This window comes from Leptopilina boulardi, unplaced genomic scaffold, assembly GCF_019393585.1.
Source record: "Leptopilina boulardi isolate dan_hultmark-lab unplaced genomic scaffold, ZJU_Lbou_2.1 LbouV2_38, whole genome shotgun sequence".
Taxonomy (NCBI): domain Eukaryota; kingdom Metazoa; phylum Arthropoda; class Insecta; order Hymenoptera; family Figitidae; genus Leptopilina; species Leptopilina boulardi.
In genome coordinates, this window is record NW_026137951.1 from 2,320,029 (window position 1) to 2,335,028 (window position 15,000).

At 22.4% G+C, this 15,000-nt stretch overlaps 1 protein-coding gene across 3 annotated transcripts in view; it reads right to left on the bottom strand.

Moving 5' to 3' along the window:
- Window positions 1-662: 662 nt before the first annotated feature.
- Window positions 663-15,000, bottom strand: part of LOC127288115 (tetraspanin-5) — a 76,295-nt gene continuing 61,957 nt past the window's right edge. Inside the window, exons 3-10 of one of the 3 annotated variants that reach the window (XM_051315382.1) lie at window positions 13,188-13,261; window positions 12,261-12,335; window positions 11,953-12,051; window positions 10,879-11,007; window positions 9,510-9,560; window positions 6,963-7,073; window positions 4,542-4,658; window positions 663-3,205 (exon numbers count right to left, since the gene is read on the bottom strand). In XM_051315382.1, coding sequence (XP_051171339.1) covers window positions 3,137-3,205; window positions 4,542-4,658; window positions 6,963-7,073; window positions 9,510-9,560; window positions 10,879-11,007; window positions 11,953-12,051; window positions 12,261-12,335; window positions 13,188-13,261 — 725 coding nt within the window. In that variant the 3' untranslated portion in view covers window positions 663-3,136. The remainder of the gene's footprint in view (window positions 3,206-4,541; window positions 4,659-6,962; window positions 7,074-9,509; window positions 9,561-10,878; window positions 11,008-11,952; window positions 12,052-12,260; window positions 12,336-13,187; window positions 13,262-15,000) is intronic. The other 2 variants (XM_051315381.1, XM_051315380.1) reach the window with 2 other exon arrangements.

A 15,000-nucleotide genomic window follows, 5' to 3' on the forward strand; every position in this document is an offset into this window, starting at 1 on the left:
ACATCCGATTTCTTTTTTATAATCACATTTAGTTGAGTGAAATAAAATATATAACAGGGACGTGACAAAAAAAAAACTTTTTTTCTTCTTAATAAGCTAGGAACATCTCTACAGTATATTACATCTAAGAGATAATATCACTTTTCGTGTTGTCTTTACTCACATATTCTCGCTCTATCTCTCTCTCTTTTTTTACATTTTCGCAAAATATCCACACTGATATAGTTCAAAATATTTCTGCTCTGGAAGCGATCTCACTTTATACAGTAAAGCTGTGATCGTGAAAATATTTTATTTAGTACTCTAAAATTTTTATTAAATATTTCTTTCAGATGAAACAAATTATTGCCTTCGATTATCAGATTATCACATTCTTTTGTTTTTGTAACCTGAATTTGTCTCATTTAGTTTAAAATATAATATTATAAATAATATATTATTTAATATATTATTATTTAATAATTATGTAATAATTATTTAGTAATTATTTAATAACAATATATTTATAATAATTATTTACAATAATGTCAATATATTTATATTTTGTAATATATTATTTATATTTAACTTTCACGTTCACAACTCCACCGAGAGATTTTATATTTTTTCTTTTGTGCTCTCGCTGTTTTTCCTATAGCTGAAATTTTTTTTCTTTCTCTCTCTCTCTCTCTCTCTCTCTCGCAATTGATAAAATTATTTTTCTAATACAATATAAGACATGACAACTTTCGCTGTTTGTCCAGTCACGAGCTTTATTATTCATAGTTTTTTTTTTTTTTTTTTTTTTCTTAAACTGGAATGTATTTCGAGCAAAATAAAAATAGGAGCGTCCGCTTGTTCTTTTATCACTTTTTTTTCTATCATGATCAATAAAATGCTCAGTTTGTTATTTTTACACTGAAGCAAAAAATTAGTGGAAGTTATTATTATTCGATAAAAATTATTCTCACTAGGTTTATTTAATAATGTTTTGGCTACCTACTTTAATTAAATACTCATTTTAAATGAAAAAAAAAAAAAATTTTTTTATCAATAAATAAAAAGAATTAAACATTGAATACATTTTTTTGTTTGTATAAATAGACACAAGAATTGTAAAATATTTAATAATAATAATTCTCTAAAAAAAACTTTTAAAAGTAAAACAATTTTTTCAAATTTTAATTTTAAATTATTATTATTATCATTTTAGATCATTTTTATATCAGGATTGTCGAAATTCAGTCGGGAGAATATTCTAAATTTTTACATGTAGTAATTTCTAACTATCGCTTTTTTTATATTTAATTTTTTTTTTCTTTTTTGCAAGAGGAAATAATATCCGACAACTTTTTGCTCAGTGTACAACGATCATTATTATATATTTATATATACGAGCGGAATAATAGGAAAGTCTATTTTTTTTTTTTAATAATTATACTTATAAATTAACGGCCCTAAAATATCGCTAGAAGCAAAAAATTTACCCTGCGGCAATGTTGGCCAGACAATGCCGCGCCCCCACGAAGCCACGTTGATTGACTCGAAAACCTTGATTAACCTTCAACTTTCAAAGTTGAATAACTCGATATCGGTTTTTCCCAATTAGCCACATTTTTTCTTTTTTATTCTCACCTTTAATAATACGTTATATGAACCGTTAAGTTTGTCCCTGAGCCAGCCATAATTTTTTTTTTATCTCTCGTCAAAGATGCGTCACAATTTTTTATAGAAATCGGAAAATTAAATTAAATGTTAATTAATATAATAAATAATTTTCTAAGTTGAAATAGAACTTGTCATTTGCATGTTAATAATTAATTATATTAAAAATAAAATAAATTTTTAATAAAAATTTCCGCTTGAATTATTGCAAAAATGGATTAATTAATTCAAGTATGCGAGAAAAATTGGAGCACTTTTTTTTTACCTCTAATAAAATATTCAGATGATACTATTTTTCTTTGATATTCTAATAAAATTGACGACATCCTTGGCCGAGATTACTATGCTGGGGGAAAAAAAATGGAATATTGAACACAGACTATAATCTAATGATTTAACAATTTCGTAAGCTCCTAAAAGCTTCCATTAATCCATTGATTATGTGGCGACAATTTAAAGTGTGTCGAAAATTGTCGAAGCTTGCACTAGATGAAAAGCACCTTGGATGTTTCACTATAGTGAAAATACCTTACCACACAATGGACGGAACGTGTGTTTATATATATATATATATATATTTTATATATTAATAACTTCCGTTACGATTTATTGCGACTCGTGAAATTTACGCTATTTACAACAAATGTGTATTAACGTGCGAGTAAGGTACGTACATACAAAAGATTCGCTCCTTGCAGAGAAATTGTCTTATTACAACAATTCACATCCATTTTGCATCACACGTCACTAATGAGTGCAATCTTCGTCAATTTTCACACAATTTATAAAAAATAAATTATAAATATTACAAAATATGGAATCGAATAAAAGCACATATTATAAACCGACATCTATTCGTTTCCATTTACAATGATTTTTTTTTTCTTCATTCATTTCAAGAAAAATTTTGCATAATTCAAATATAAATAATTTCTAAAATAAAAATTGTACGTCAATCGATTTTTCTATTTTTGCATATAGGTAAGGAAAAACAATTTTCTAAATTTTCCAACATGAGGCGAATAATTTTAAAAAATATTTTTTTCATGAAAAAATAGAATTAATTTTGAAAAAAAGAAATTTGAAAAAAATAAACGACAGTTTTTAAATAAAGTCCGACAATTTTTAAATGTCAAAAATAGTGGAAAAATTCGAGAAAAATTTTTCTTACCTATTTACAATTAAAACATTATTTGCAGATTTTTGAAATTATTCAGTTCTTGAGGAAAAAAAAAAAATAACAAACTATCGGCTAATATTCGTGGAACAATAATGTTGACAACGCAGTTTTTCGATTTTTAAGAATTTTTTTTAGAATATTTCTATATTATTTGTTGACTTATTTTCTGAGATGTTGTCTCTCTGTGTATGTGGTGAGATGGGGAAAAAACGATGTCGATATTTATCTTGGCTTTTATGGTCTTCACAAACGTGGTAGGTCAGCATCCTTGATCAGTATAAGATGCTAAACTGCCGTGGGGGCCCTCGAATGTCAATGCCACTTCGCTTTTTGTACGAATATATCCGCCCGCAGATTTTGAGCGAAACAAATACCAACGATCTGAAAAAGAATGAAAGTATTAATTTTTTCTTTTTTAAATTTAACGTTTCCAAAAGATGACCATCAAAAAAAAATTGAATTCTTTCATTTTTTTTTCTTCTTTATTTACTTGTTTCATTAATTTTCTCTACAAATTTTTTGTACAGTCATCTTGTTATTTTTATACAACAACAAAAAAAACACACTGAAATACAAATTTAAAAGTAAATTTTTCGTTCTTTCGATAAAATTATTAATTTAAAAAAAAAATATTAGAATTCTTTATTTGAAAAAAAGTTTCAAAATTCATTTTTAGAAATACAATTATCATTGTTTTGATTCAGGGTGTTATTTTTTTTCAACAAAATTCTACAAAAACTAATTCTAATATTATGTATATTAAAATATTATCAAAAAATTATTATATAATACTTTTTAAAAAATTTCACACTCACGATGTTTACATCTAAGCAATATATTTTACAAGCAACTATAATTATACTTTTGAAAATTATTTGTGCAAGTAGACATCATTCAATGTTATAATAAAGCTCACCTCAATTTTCGAAGATAATTACATCCTTGACTTAATAAAAAAAAATTACATTTTGTTTTTTTCTTCTTCGGTATTTGATTAAAAATAATTCATCCAAAATAATGAATTAAAAATAATTAAAAGTAATTAAAAATAAAATAAATATAAAAATAAAAAAATAAATGTAATAATTAATTAAAACTGAAAATAAATTAAAAATAAAATAGAATGTAAAAAAAATTTAATTTAACGAAAATTGAATAATGTTGATAATAATTATTAGAAAATTAATTATCTTATTAGCTCAAATGAATGTGAAACTAAAATTACATTTAAATTCAAGCTAAATGAAACTTTGATGCGGTTTGCAAACAGATTTGAAATTCATTTTAAAGCTGTTATTACATAACAATATAAACTGTATATTAACTGACTAAACCAGAAACCTCACTTAGCCATAACTATATATATACACAGCGAGAGTTTCTAATTATAATATCCAAATTATACATATATCTCACTATTTCGAAAATAATTCTATATAATGTAAAAACAATGCCTCATTCAAAATCTTAATTTTTCTAATTTCTTTTTTGAATATTCTTTTTTTATTACGATTTTAATTATTCAAATAAATATTTTCAAAAAGAAAACAAAAAAACTCAAAATTAAATTTTCAAATATAAAAATAACAAAAAAGGAAAAAACAATTTTTTTCGAATTGTATGAGAAAAAAATTGTAATAAATAAATTTTCAATTTTAGTTGTAAAATATTAAAATTGGAAATTTTTTTTTTTTTAATTTTGTTGATAGAAATATACCTGAATAAATGCCATTCCAACAACACCAGTGGCTATAGCAAGAAGATTTCTCTCCATCCACTCTTCTCCCGCTTGAACGCACCCTTTTTCATATATTACTTTGCCGACATCAAAGTTCTGAAAACAAACATAATTGTCTACTGCTTACCAATCTAGAAGAACACTTTTATAGTTGTCGAGAGAGACTGGAAGCTGGAGGAAAATTTCTCCTGAAAGCTGCGCTTTTTTTTTTTTTTTAATATTGCGACAAATGCAAATAAAAAAAAAAATGTTTTCTTTGAAATAAAAAAGAATTCCATAAAAAATTTTAATTTGTTTTTTATAATTTATAAATTGAGCAATATCGCATTTTACTGACAAAAGTTTCAAAATAAAATTTGCACTGAAAAAAAATTATTTGATTCAAATAAAAATTATTTGGTCCAAATAAATATTTAATTGTACCAAATGATTTTTTTTCAATATACTTTAAGATATAGTAAAATTTTATTTTATTAGAATTAGGATTTTTTAAAATTATTTCTATTTATAAAAAAAGCAATTTTATATTTTTGACCCACCGGAAATTTAATTTTCGAAATTAATTAAATTTTTATGTTGTTTTTTCAAAATGACGTCTTAAATTAAAAAAAAAAAAGAAAGAAAGAAATAAGTTCCGTAAAAGGATGGTTTTAGAAATTTTCCTTTTATAAATTTTTAATTAAACTTCTCGTATTAAAATTAATTTTCTCAAAAGAAGCTTAAAGATTCCGAGTACTTTTATAAGTTTCAGAGAGAGAGAGAGAGAGAGAGAGAGAGAGAGCAACCATTTCTTAATTCATTAAAATTGTTTCTCTAAATACAAAGCATATAGCATCGAAAAAAGTATTAAAAAATCAATTTCTTTTTGGTATCAAATAAATATTTATTTGTATCAAATAATATATTAAAAATAATTTTTATTTGAAACAAATAAAATTTAATTAATTTCAAAATTATTTTATCATTTTTATAAAAATTTAAATATAACATAAAAATTATAATTGAACAAAAACGAATTGAAAAAATAAAAATGGTAAATAAAAAAAAGTAAATGACATCAAAGTCGTGACTTCTTTTTTTGCCAGAAATATCACGAGAGGGTCAAATTGCAATTTACTAAGTGTCACAATATTTCATACAACTGGGGGAGAATAAATTAGGCTCTTTGATTATGGGGACATGAGAAAAACTTTGCTATTATTTTCTCGCGTGTTAAACGAACATAAAGAAATGTTGGCTTTCAACGGAAATTGTCGCTTGAAATTTCGATTCTAAAGGTGCGCAGGGATTATAATACTTTTTTTTTTTTTTTATCATTCCTTTAAGAAAATTAAACTTCTCAGAAAAAACTAAAAAAAAAAAAAATAGCTTCTTTTTTTTCACTATGCACACATACACAAAAATTCTCATTATCTCTCCGATTCAAAGATCAAAATCCCTAACGTTCCAGTTACATTTTATGAATCTTAATGAAGGTCTCTCTCTCTCTCTTTCTCTTGGATTCCTTTACTTTTAATGACAATCACCATTTGCAGGAGGAGAGGGGGGGGAGGGAGGATGAAAGCAATTAAAAATCTAATTAATCCTGGATTTATCAGTTAAGTTATATAACTCCCTTTGCAGTGTGCGCACAAGGGAAATTGTCGGATTAAATATCTATCTTCAAAAGCCCAAAGGTACAAGAAAAAAAAAAAATTTTGCAAAACACTATATATATACATACGTGACGGTGCTTTCAAAACAAAATTTACATGCAATTTTTATAGAACAATAAATACAATATTTTTACGAACATGTAGTAAAAAATAAATGAAACTTTGTGTTTTTTATTCAATTCATTTTTGATAACTTTTTGCTTGTTTATAATTATTAATTTTTATAATTGTTTGTTTTTAAATTTTAATAATTATTTACTTATTAATTTGTAATGTATTTGTAATTTGTTTTTGTAATTATTTTTTTATTTATTACTTTTTTTGTGATTTTTTATTTATATTTATTAATTTTTATAATTTTCTAAATTTTTAATACCAAGTAATGTTTTTTTTTTTTTTACTAAAATATAACTTTAAAAAAATATTTATTGGGAAATTTTCTTTGACTCAAAGAAATTTTTTTTTGAGCCATTAAAGAACCAACTGTAAATTAGAAATTTACTAATTTAATTGTTATTAAAGGTTTTTTTTTAAATTTATATTAAGAAAAATAAAAATTTTTTTTTTTAATTTAATTTTTTTGATGATATTTTTTTTTAGAAAAATTTAAGTAGATCTATAAATTTATAAATATGCCTTAAAATTAGTACATTGAATTGAATAAAAAATACAAGAGATAAATATCTTCTAAAGTTTCATGATGGTGGGAATATAAAAAATATTCTCTTGTCAACTCGAGTGATACCTGTAAGACCATCGTGCTGACAATCATACCCGCTACAGGTACAAGATTCATTTCTAACCACTCTTCTCCTGCCCTTAGGCAACCTCTTTCAAATATACTCCTTTCTCCCGGCTGCATTTCCCGAAGGATTCAAAAAATATTCAGTTAAAAACTATTATAAAAAACACATTTTATTTTATTTTATTTTTAAAGACAAATTAAAAGCTCTGCAGTTTCAAAAAAAATATTTCCTCACATTAGCTTTCTCTCTATATATAAAAAATTGAGAATTATTTACACAAATTGACTTTTTAGCTTCTTTCTACTAAAATTGATGAAAAAAAACTACACTGAAAAGTAAATTTAATTGATTCAAATAATCGGTTACATAATTATTATCTAATAAATTTTTTTTTTGTATCAAATAAATATCTATTTGTATCAAATTATTTTTTATTTGTATTAAATTATTTTTTATTTGTATCAAATAATTTTTATTTTTTAACAAATATTTTTTTATTTGTATCAAATAATTTTCTATTTCTATAAAATAATTTTTATTTTTTATCAAATATTTTTTTATTTGTATCAAATAATTTTTTATTTCTATAAAATAATTTTTTTTATACTTATTGAGAAAGTGTTACAAATGAAAAAAATTTATTTGATTCAAATAATTGGTTACTTGACTTCATATCAATATTTCCTTGAATCAAATAATTTTTAAGTCAATTAAATTTTGTTTCAAATAGTTTATTTGATTCAAATAAAAATTTATTTGATAAAAAATAAAAATTTTATACAATTATTTAATACAATAAGGACTTTTTAGCTACTTTTCACAAAAAAATTAATAACAAAAAAAAAATAAATAACTATCATTGCTTTTCAAAGAAAAGAAAAAAGAATTTCTCAACATCATTTTGAAGAGAATAGAAACGAGAAACTTAAATAAAATAGAGAATTGAGATAGAAAGAAGGGGGGTCATTTTCAGAGGAAAATACACGTTTTCTATTTTTCTTCTACTTGCCATTCTCTTCTCTTCTATTCTATTTATCTATCTGTTGAGTTGCAGGTTGAGTTTCAGTTAAAAACAGGGTTGAATGAAAAAAAAACAAAATAAAAACTGAAAACTATATAAAAGGACGAGTTCCTTGTAAAAGGTTCTTTATATATTTTCGTACAAAAATACTTCAAATGTGAAGAAAACATTTAACTCGAATTTTTTTTAAATAAAATTGCGGTTTAAAGAGAAAAACCAAAAAAAGCGAAATAAATATTTAAATTACAATTTAGAAAATGATTTTTATTTTTTTAGTCAAAAAAAAAGGAAAATAAAAAAAGGGGTTTCTATTTATTTATTTAATAAAATTTTATTTTAATTCTAAAACTAATTTTAATTAAAAAAAAAATTTTTTTAATTTATTTAATCTGTTTTAAAAATTTTTTATTCGAAAACGTAATGAATAAAAACAATTTTTCTTATGATATCTATTTTCAGTTTGCCATGTAAGGTATTGTTAGCAGTGACCAGTGATAAATGGGAGACTCGTTTTTAATCTGAGCTTTAGATAAGAGTTTGGAGAGGGAGAGAGAAAAATTTTTTTTTTACTGGATCATCGCATGCACAACGACCATACACAATATATATATATATATAATTGCCTGGAGAGTATACGTTGTAACTCTGCTGACAGTAAAGCGATAACAGCGATAATTGGCAGACAAGTACATTTTGGTGGATCCTCGCGAAAGCCATTAAGTGGGTCTCTCTCGTGAAAACAAACCCACAGCTAGAGGTATATATATATATATACAAACATAGAAGTCGGTTTTCTAAAGTTCTTATCCTTGCCCCATTTTCTCTCTAATTAAGTTCTAGGTTTCTTAGAGCCCAATAGTTTTTGTCGGTGCGCGCTCGTCCGACATTATAATCATCTTCACTTGAAACGAGAGAAACTCTGAAAACTTTCCCCTATATCCTTTCATTTCGCAAAAAAAAGCAAAAAAAAAAACCCCCACTTTAAAAACAAAACTGTTAGAAATTAATTTTATTTCGCCAATTCTTGTGAATTAATTTCTTTCTTGAATTTCAGAAACAAAAACAGGTTAAGATTTTTTTTTAAATTTTTATCTACTAAAGAAAAAAAAAAATATTAAAAAAATCCAAAAACAAAACTAAATAAATAGGTCAATAAATTGGAAATTAATTTTATTTCTCCAATTTTAGTGAATTAATTTATTTATTTCTTGAATTTCAGTAAAAAACGATTTTTTTTATAAATAAAACCACTTTAAAAAAAAAAAATAAAAAAAACCGGTTGGAAATTAATTTTATTTCGCGAATTTTTGTGAATTTTTTTTTCTTGAATCAGAAAAAAACAAGGTACGTTTTTTTATATATATATAGTGTGTATGGTTGAATATGCTAAGAAGCTAAAAAGTCTCAGAATTTTGCTTTTTTCGTAATTAAAAAAAGCATGTAATTTTTTTTTTCTAAAAACTGATGAATAATTATAATTTTATATTATAAATTTTCTTTTTATATATATAAATTTAATACTTACATAACCGGGTTTTCTTACGTCATAGCCACACTGCTTATTTTTTATAATTTCCTGCAATTTCAAATTGATTATTAATTTCGCAAGAAAATTAAGGGCATGCGATACATTATTGACGTCACTTCATATGAAACTTTAAAATTAAAAAAATATCACTTTGTTTCGTTAATTAATGTATTTTTTTTTTTGAAAACCTGTTTTTTTCTTTCTCCAAAAAAAGTAGAAAAAATAATTTATAAGAGTCTGACTACTATTAAATTATTTTTTTTGCAATTATACACAAAGGCAATAATTTATTTAACTTATTTTATCTTCAAACAACTGCTGCAAACACAATATTAATGTAAAATTTATTGTCTGACTTAAATTATCTTTTACTACTGAAATTAAAATTATGAGAAATTTTTAACCTATTTTTGTCAGAAAAAAATTTACTTCTATTACCATGAGAAAAAAAAATTGCAAAAATTTAGAAAGTCTGACTTAAATTGACTTTTACTACTGTTTTCTAAATAAAAGCTACTCTGTATGACTATAATGGACTTTTACTATCTGAAAAATTAGAAATTTAAAAAAATAGAAATTAAAATTAAATTTTAATTTTTTATAAAATTATTAACAAAATCTACTTTTTACCAATAATGATAGAAAAATTTTCAAAGTCTGACTAAAGCGACTTTTACTACTGCTATTGTCAAAGTTTATACATGAGCACTTTGTCTGACTATCATTGACCTTTACTACTAGTCATACAAAAAATAAAACGAATTTGTCCATATTTTGTATATTGATACTACAATACAAAAATTATATATAATTTCAAAAATTGTTTTGTCTGCGCCTAAAACTTTTCTTTACTACTGAAAAAATTACACAATGAAGAGATATAATAGGGAAAAATTTTACAATTAGCACTTTGTTAATTATATTTTCAAATTCATAATTTTTATATTTAATTGTAAAAAATATTTTTTAGTAAATAAAAAATATAAATAAAATTCCAAAAAAAAAAGTTATCAGTGATTTTAGCCAAAAATTTATTTTTTCTTAAAAAATTACTTTTGTAAATAATTGATAACGTCATAATGTTGGGCACGCCTTTTGTGATAAAAAAAATTATATATTAAAAATTTGAGTATAGAAAAAATTGGAGAAAAACAGTTTTTTTCTCATTTTTAGGAGATAAAGTATATTTTTATCTTTCTTCTAACTACGAGGATAACAAATAAATAAATAATTAAATAAAAAAATGAATAAATAAATATGAATGAAGAAAATAAAAAAAAAGATTATTTTTTTATATGGACCTAAAATTAAAAATAAATTTTTGTAAAAGAAATGTTTTCTTTTTTTTTTTTTTTTTTGTTCTTACATTAGGTTTTCGCTTGCAACAGCTAAAAGGCACGCCGCAGGCTTCCCTGGAGCCAATTTCGCTCGAAGAACAATTGAAATAGTTGTTGCGATCCCAATCCTTTGGACCTTCGATACCGCAACACTGCAACTGGAATTCAATAGTAACATTGTTCACATACAATTCACGGATTTTTCAAGACTTCTTTTCATATATATGAAGGCACGAGGAACATTTCAGGTAAAACTTTTCGTATATCAATACAGTATTCTTTTTTCTTTTTCAATTTCTCCTCGATCGATTTTTAACATTTATTTACATATGAAAACAAAAAAATATATATATATATATATATTTAAACAATATTTTAATGAAAAATATATATTTAAATTTTGAAATAATCTAATAATATAAATTAAAATTGTCAGACATTTTTTTTTAAATATCAAAATCATGTAAAATTAATTTCGAATAAATATTTCAATAAAATATTTTATTGAAATGTATTGTATATATTAAAATTATATAATTATTGATAACCATATTTTTGCACAATTGTGGGAGTGAAATTATTTTATGATCCTCGATATATATATATATGTTTATAGATATCCGAGAAATGCGATATTAAAAAACGTGCTCTAATAGAAGCAGCTTTGGAAACATAGTGGGAATGCATATGAATTTCAAACACGATCGTAAATAATTTCTCAAGTAGAATCGAGACGATGCAAATATTAAATACCCGATTTAATATGGCAAAATAGTTCCGAGATAAAAACAAAAATGAAAATAGTAACAAAAAAAAAGAAAGAAAGAAAAAAATCAGAAATAGAAAGAAAGGAATTAAAATTAGCAAAATACTCAAATTTTTTCTAATTATAAAACCCATGAAAAAAAAGTTAAGATGAAAAACGATTATTGCAATAATAAATGAAATAATTAATTAATTAAAAAAATAATAAATAAATAATAAATATATTTCCAAAAAAAGAATATAATTTAGAGAATAAATAAAAATTTGTAAAATAAAAAATTTTTTAAATGTAAAAAGTAAATAAAAAAAATAATTAAAACTAAAAAAATATTGCTTACCCAATCTTCTTGAATCCAATCAATAAGATTCTGTTGATCAGGATCTTCTCGGTAATGAATAATGAAGGCTTGAAAGCCCCCCGTCGCTTGTGACTTTATCTGATATAATAAAAAATTATTTAATAACTCAATTTTATAATAATAATAATAATAATAATAATTTTTTACACTCTGCTATATAAAAGATTTGAGTAGACTATAAAAACAGAAATACTGCGCATAAAGAATTAAAAACTAATTAACAGAAATGAAAAATTAAAATTTATTGCAAATAATTAATTAACTAATGCAAAAAATTAGTGGCTTACCCAGTCTTTAAAGATGAATCCCAAAAAGCCTGCTGTCATTTCCAATAACAATAACAGCGCAAGAAAATTTGCATACTGTAAAAAAAATTATTTATATTGGATTTATTTATAATTCCATATTATGTAATATTTTTTACTTACTCTCTAAAACTGGAATTAGTTAAATTTAAATTACTAAAAATTACTAATACTTATTTTATAAAATTACTAAAAATTACTAATTTTATTAATACTTATTTTATAAAATTACTAAAAATTTTACTAATTCAAAAAGGCAAAAAGTAAATTACTAATTCAAATTAGTTAAAATTTTTACTAATTCAAAGTAGAAACTTTATTTATAATAAATAACAATTTATTTGATAAACAATTATTAGAAAATAATTTTCCTAATTTTTCATAAAATTTGTAATTAAAAAAAAATTAAGAATTGGAAATTAAATTACAATTTTAATTACACATAATCGTGTCAATTATTAGAACAAATGACAGTTTTTTTTCTATATATAAATAAAATTCTACTAACAATTGTCAATAAAAAAGACCAAAAATTAGAGCTTAAATTAAATTACAATTTAATTCCATTAAACCCCTTCCCAAATGAAAAAAAAACAGTTAAAATGAAATTTATATACACTAATTATTTTCTACTTAACAGATTAAATTTTGAAAGCACAATTTATTGAAATTAACAAACTCTTGTTATAAATCGAAATGCAATTAAAATTAATTTGTTTTCCTGTATATGCATAAATTGAATGATCAGATTTTGGCTTTCAATGAAAATTGTCTATGGTAACTTAATTACAAAATTGCTATAATAATTGTTAAAATGGTATATAGAACGATGTGAGTGTATTATATATATTATATGCAACAAACCGGATAACAACGGGATTTTAAATGTGTAAATAAATGACTACTTACTGCAGCTAGGAGGCACGTATTTTCCCTGAGCGCACCTATGGAGCCCGTAAATCCAATGACAAATGTCACAGTACCTATAATAAATAATTTATTTTAATAAACAAATTTTCAAACTTTATTAAATATACAAAAATTATATACAGACAAATTACTAATTTTTAAATGGAAAAATAAATTTAAAAAAAAAATACACCGAGAGAAATTATATATTTGTCTCAGAACCAAATAAATTTTATTTTATTTAAATAAAAATTTTCATTAGATTTAAATTAAAAAATTTTATTTGTCCTAAATAAATTTTTTTTTATTTGTAACAAATAAAAAATTGCTTGGCTCTAAGACAAATAAATTTTTATTTAATTCAAATAAACGAAAATAAAAAAATTATTCTCTAAGTATAGTGAAATTCAACTAATTATATTACTTACTAAATAATTTTTAATTAAAAAATTAATTTTGGGTTTTTTAATTATAAAAGTGAATTTAATAATTTTTAGTAGCTAAATATTAGCTAAGGTAATTATTAAATGAAAAATATTAATATACATATGAAAGAAAATTTATTAAAACTAAATAAATATTTATAGAAAAATTGAAATAAAAAATTAGTGAAAAAAATCTATTTGACTTTGAATAAAAAAAATATATAACTTTTCTCTCTGAATGTATTTTACATTGTAGCCCTTTATCATTTAATAATCATCGTTATATCAAGTAAGTAGCTACATCTACAAAGCTCATTAAATTTAATTGAATCTAAACCTAGATCCTTTAAAAACAGCCAATTACTCTAATAGTCCTCTTATATATATCATTTGATATTCTCTTTAATAATATATTCTATTTCAAAAGAACAAACATTTATAAGGTGATTCACTAGCGACAGTCTTTGCCAAAAGTCCAGCTTTAACTTTTGGGATAATTGCCAAAAAAAAATTAGCAAATTAAAAAAAAAATTTAAGAATTTCAAACTTATTTCTTTATAAAAATTGTTAAATTATTAAAAAAAAATAAATTAATTAAATTACAAAATTATTTTTTATTTAATTACTCTCTAAATTTGAACTAGTTAATAAATTACTAATTTCATGTAGCAAAAAATGTTACTAATTCATATTTGGGGAGTATTTTTCACATAATAAGTAATTAGTAATTTTAATTTAATTAATTCTTTTTTAAATTTTAATTAATAAAAATTAAATTTAATTAAAATTACTAAAAAATTAAAATTTTATTTTCATTTATTTACTGTAAATAAAATAATAATCTTAAAATTAGTTTATAAGAAATCTCTTGAAACTTGAATTTTTGAAATAACATATGTCTCAATAAAGTTGATGCGCTTGCAACTTTCAAGGAAAAAGCTTATGTATACATAAAAATATTTCTATCCTATAAAATGCTCAGTTTTCAAAACCCAAAGGACGTTTTATAAATATAATATAACAATAAAAAAGAAGTCAATGTTTCAAAGAACTTCTATATAAAAATGGAAAAGCAATTTATTATTTATATAAAAAGACTATATAAAAATTTTCTTGTACTGTATTTCAATTCATACAAAAAAAAAAAATGTCAAATTGCAATATAATAAATTGGCACTTAATTTAGAATATTTTGTTTATAAAAACTTGAATATTTTTTTAAATTATTTTTTTTTTTAATAATAATATAATTTTTTTTATTATATTAATTTTTTTTTGATATTTATATAAATAATTTTTTATAAGGGTTTTAGTTAAATTATTTAGCAAACAAATATATATTTTATTCACTTAATTTTCGAACGGAGATGAAGAAGACCCATTGCGGA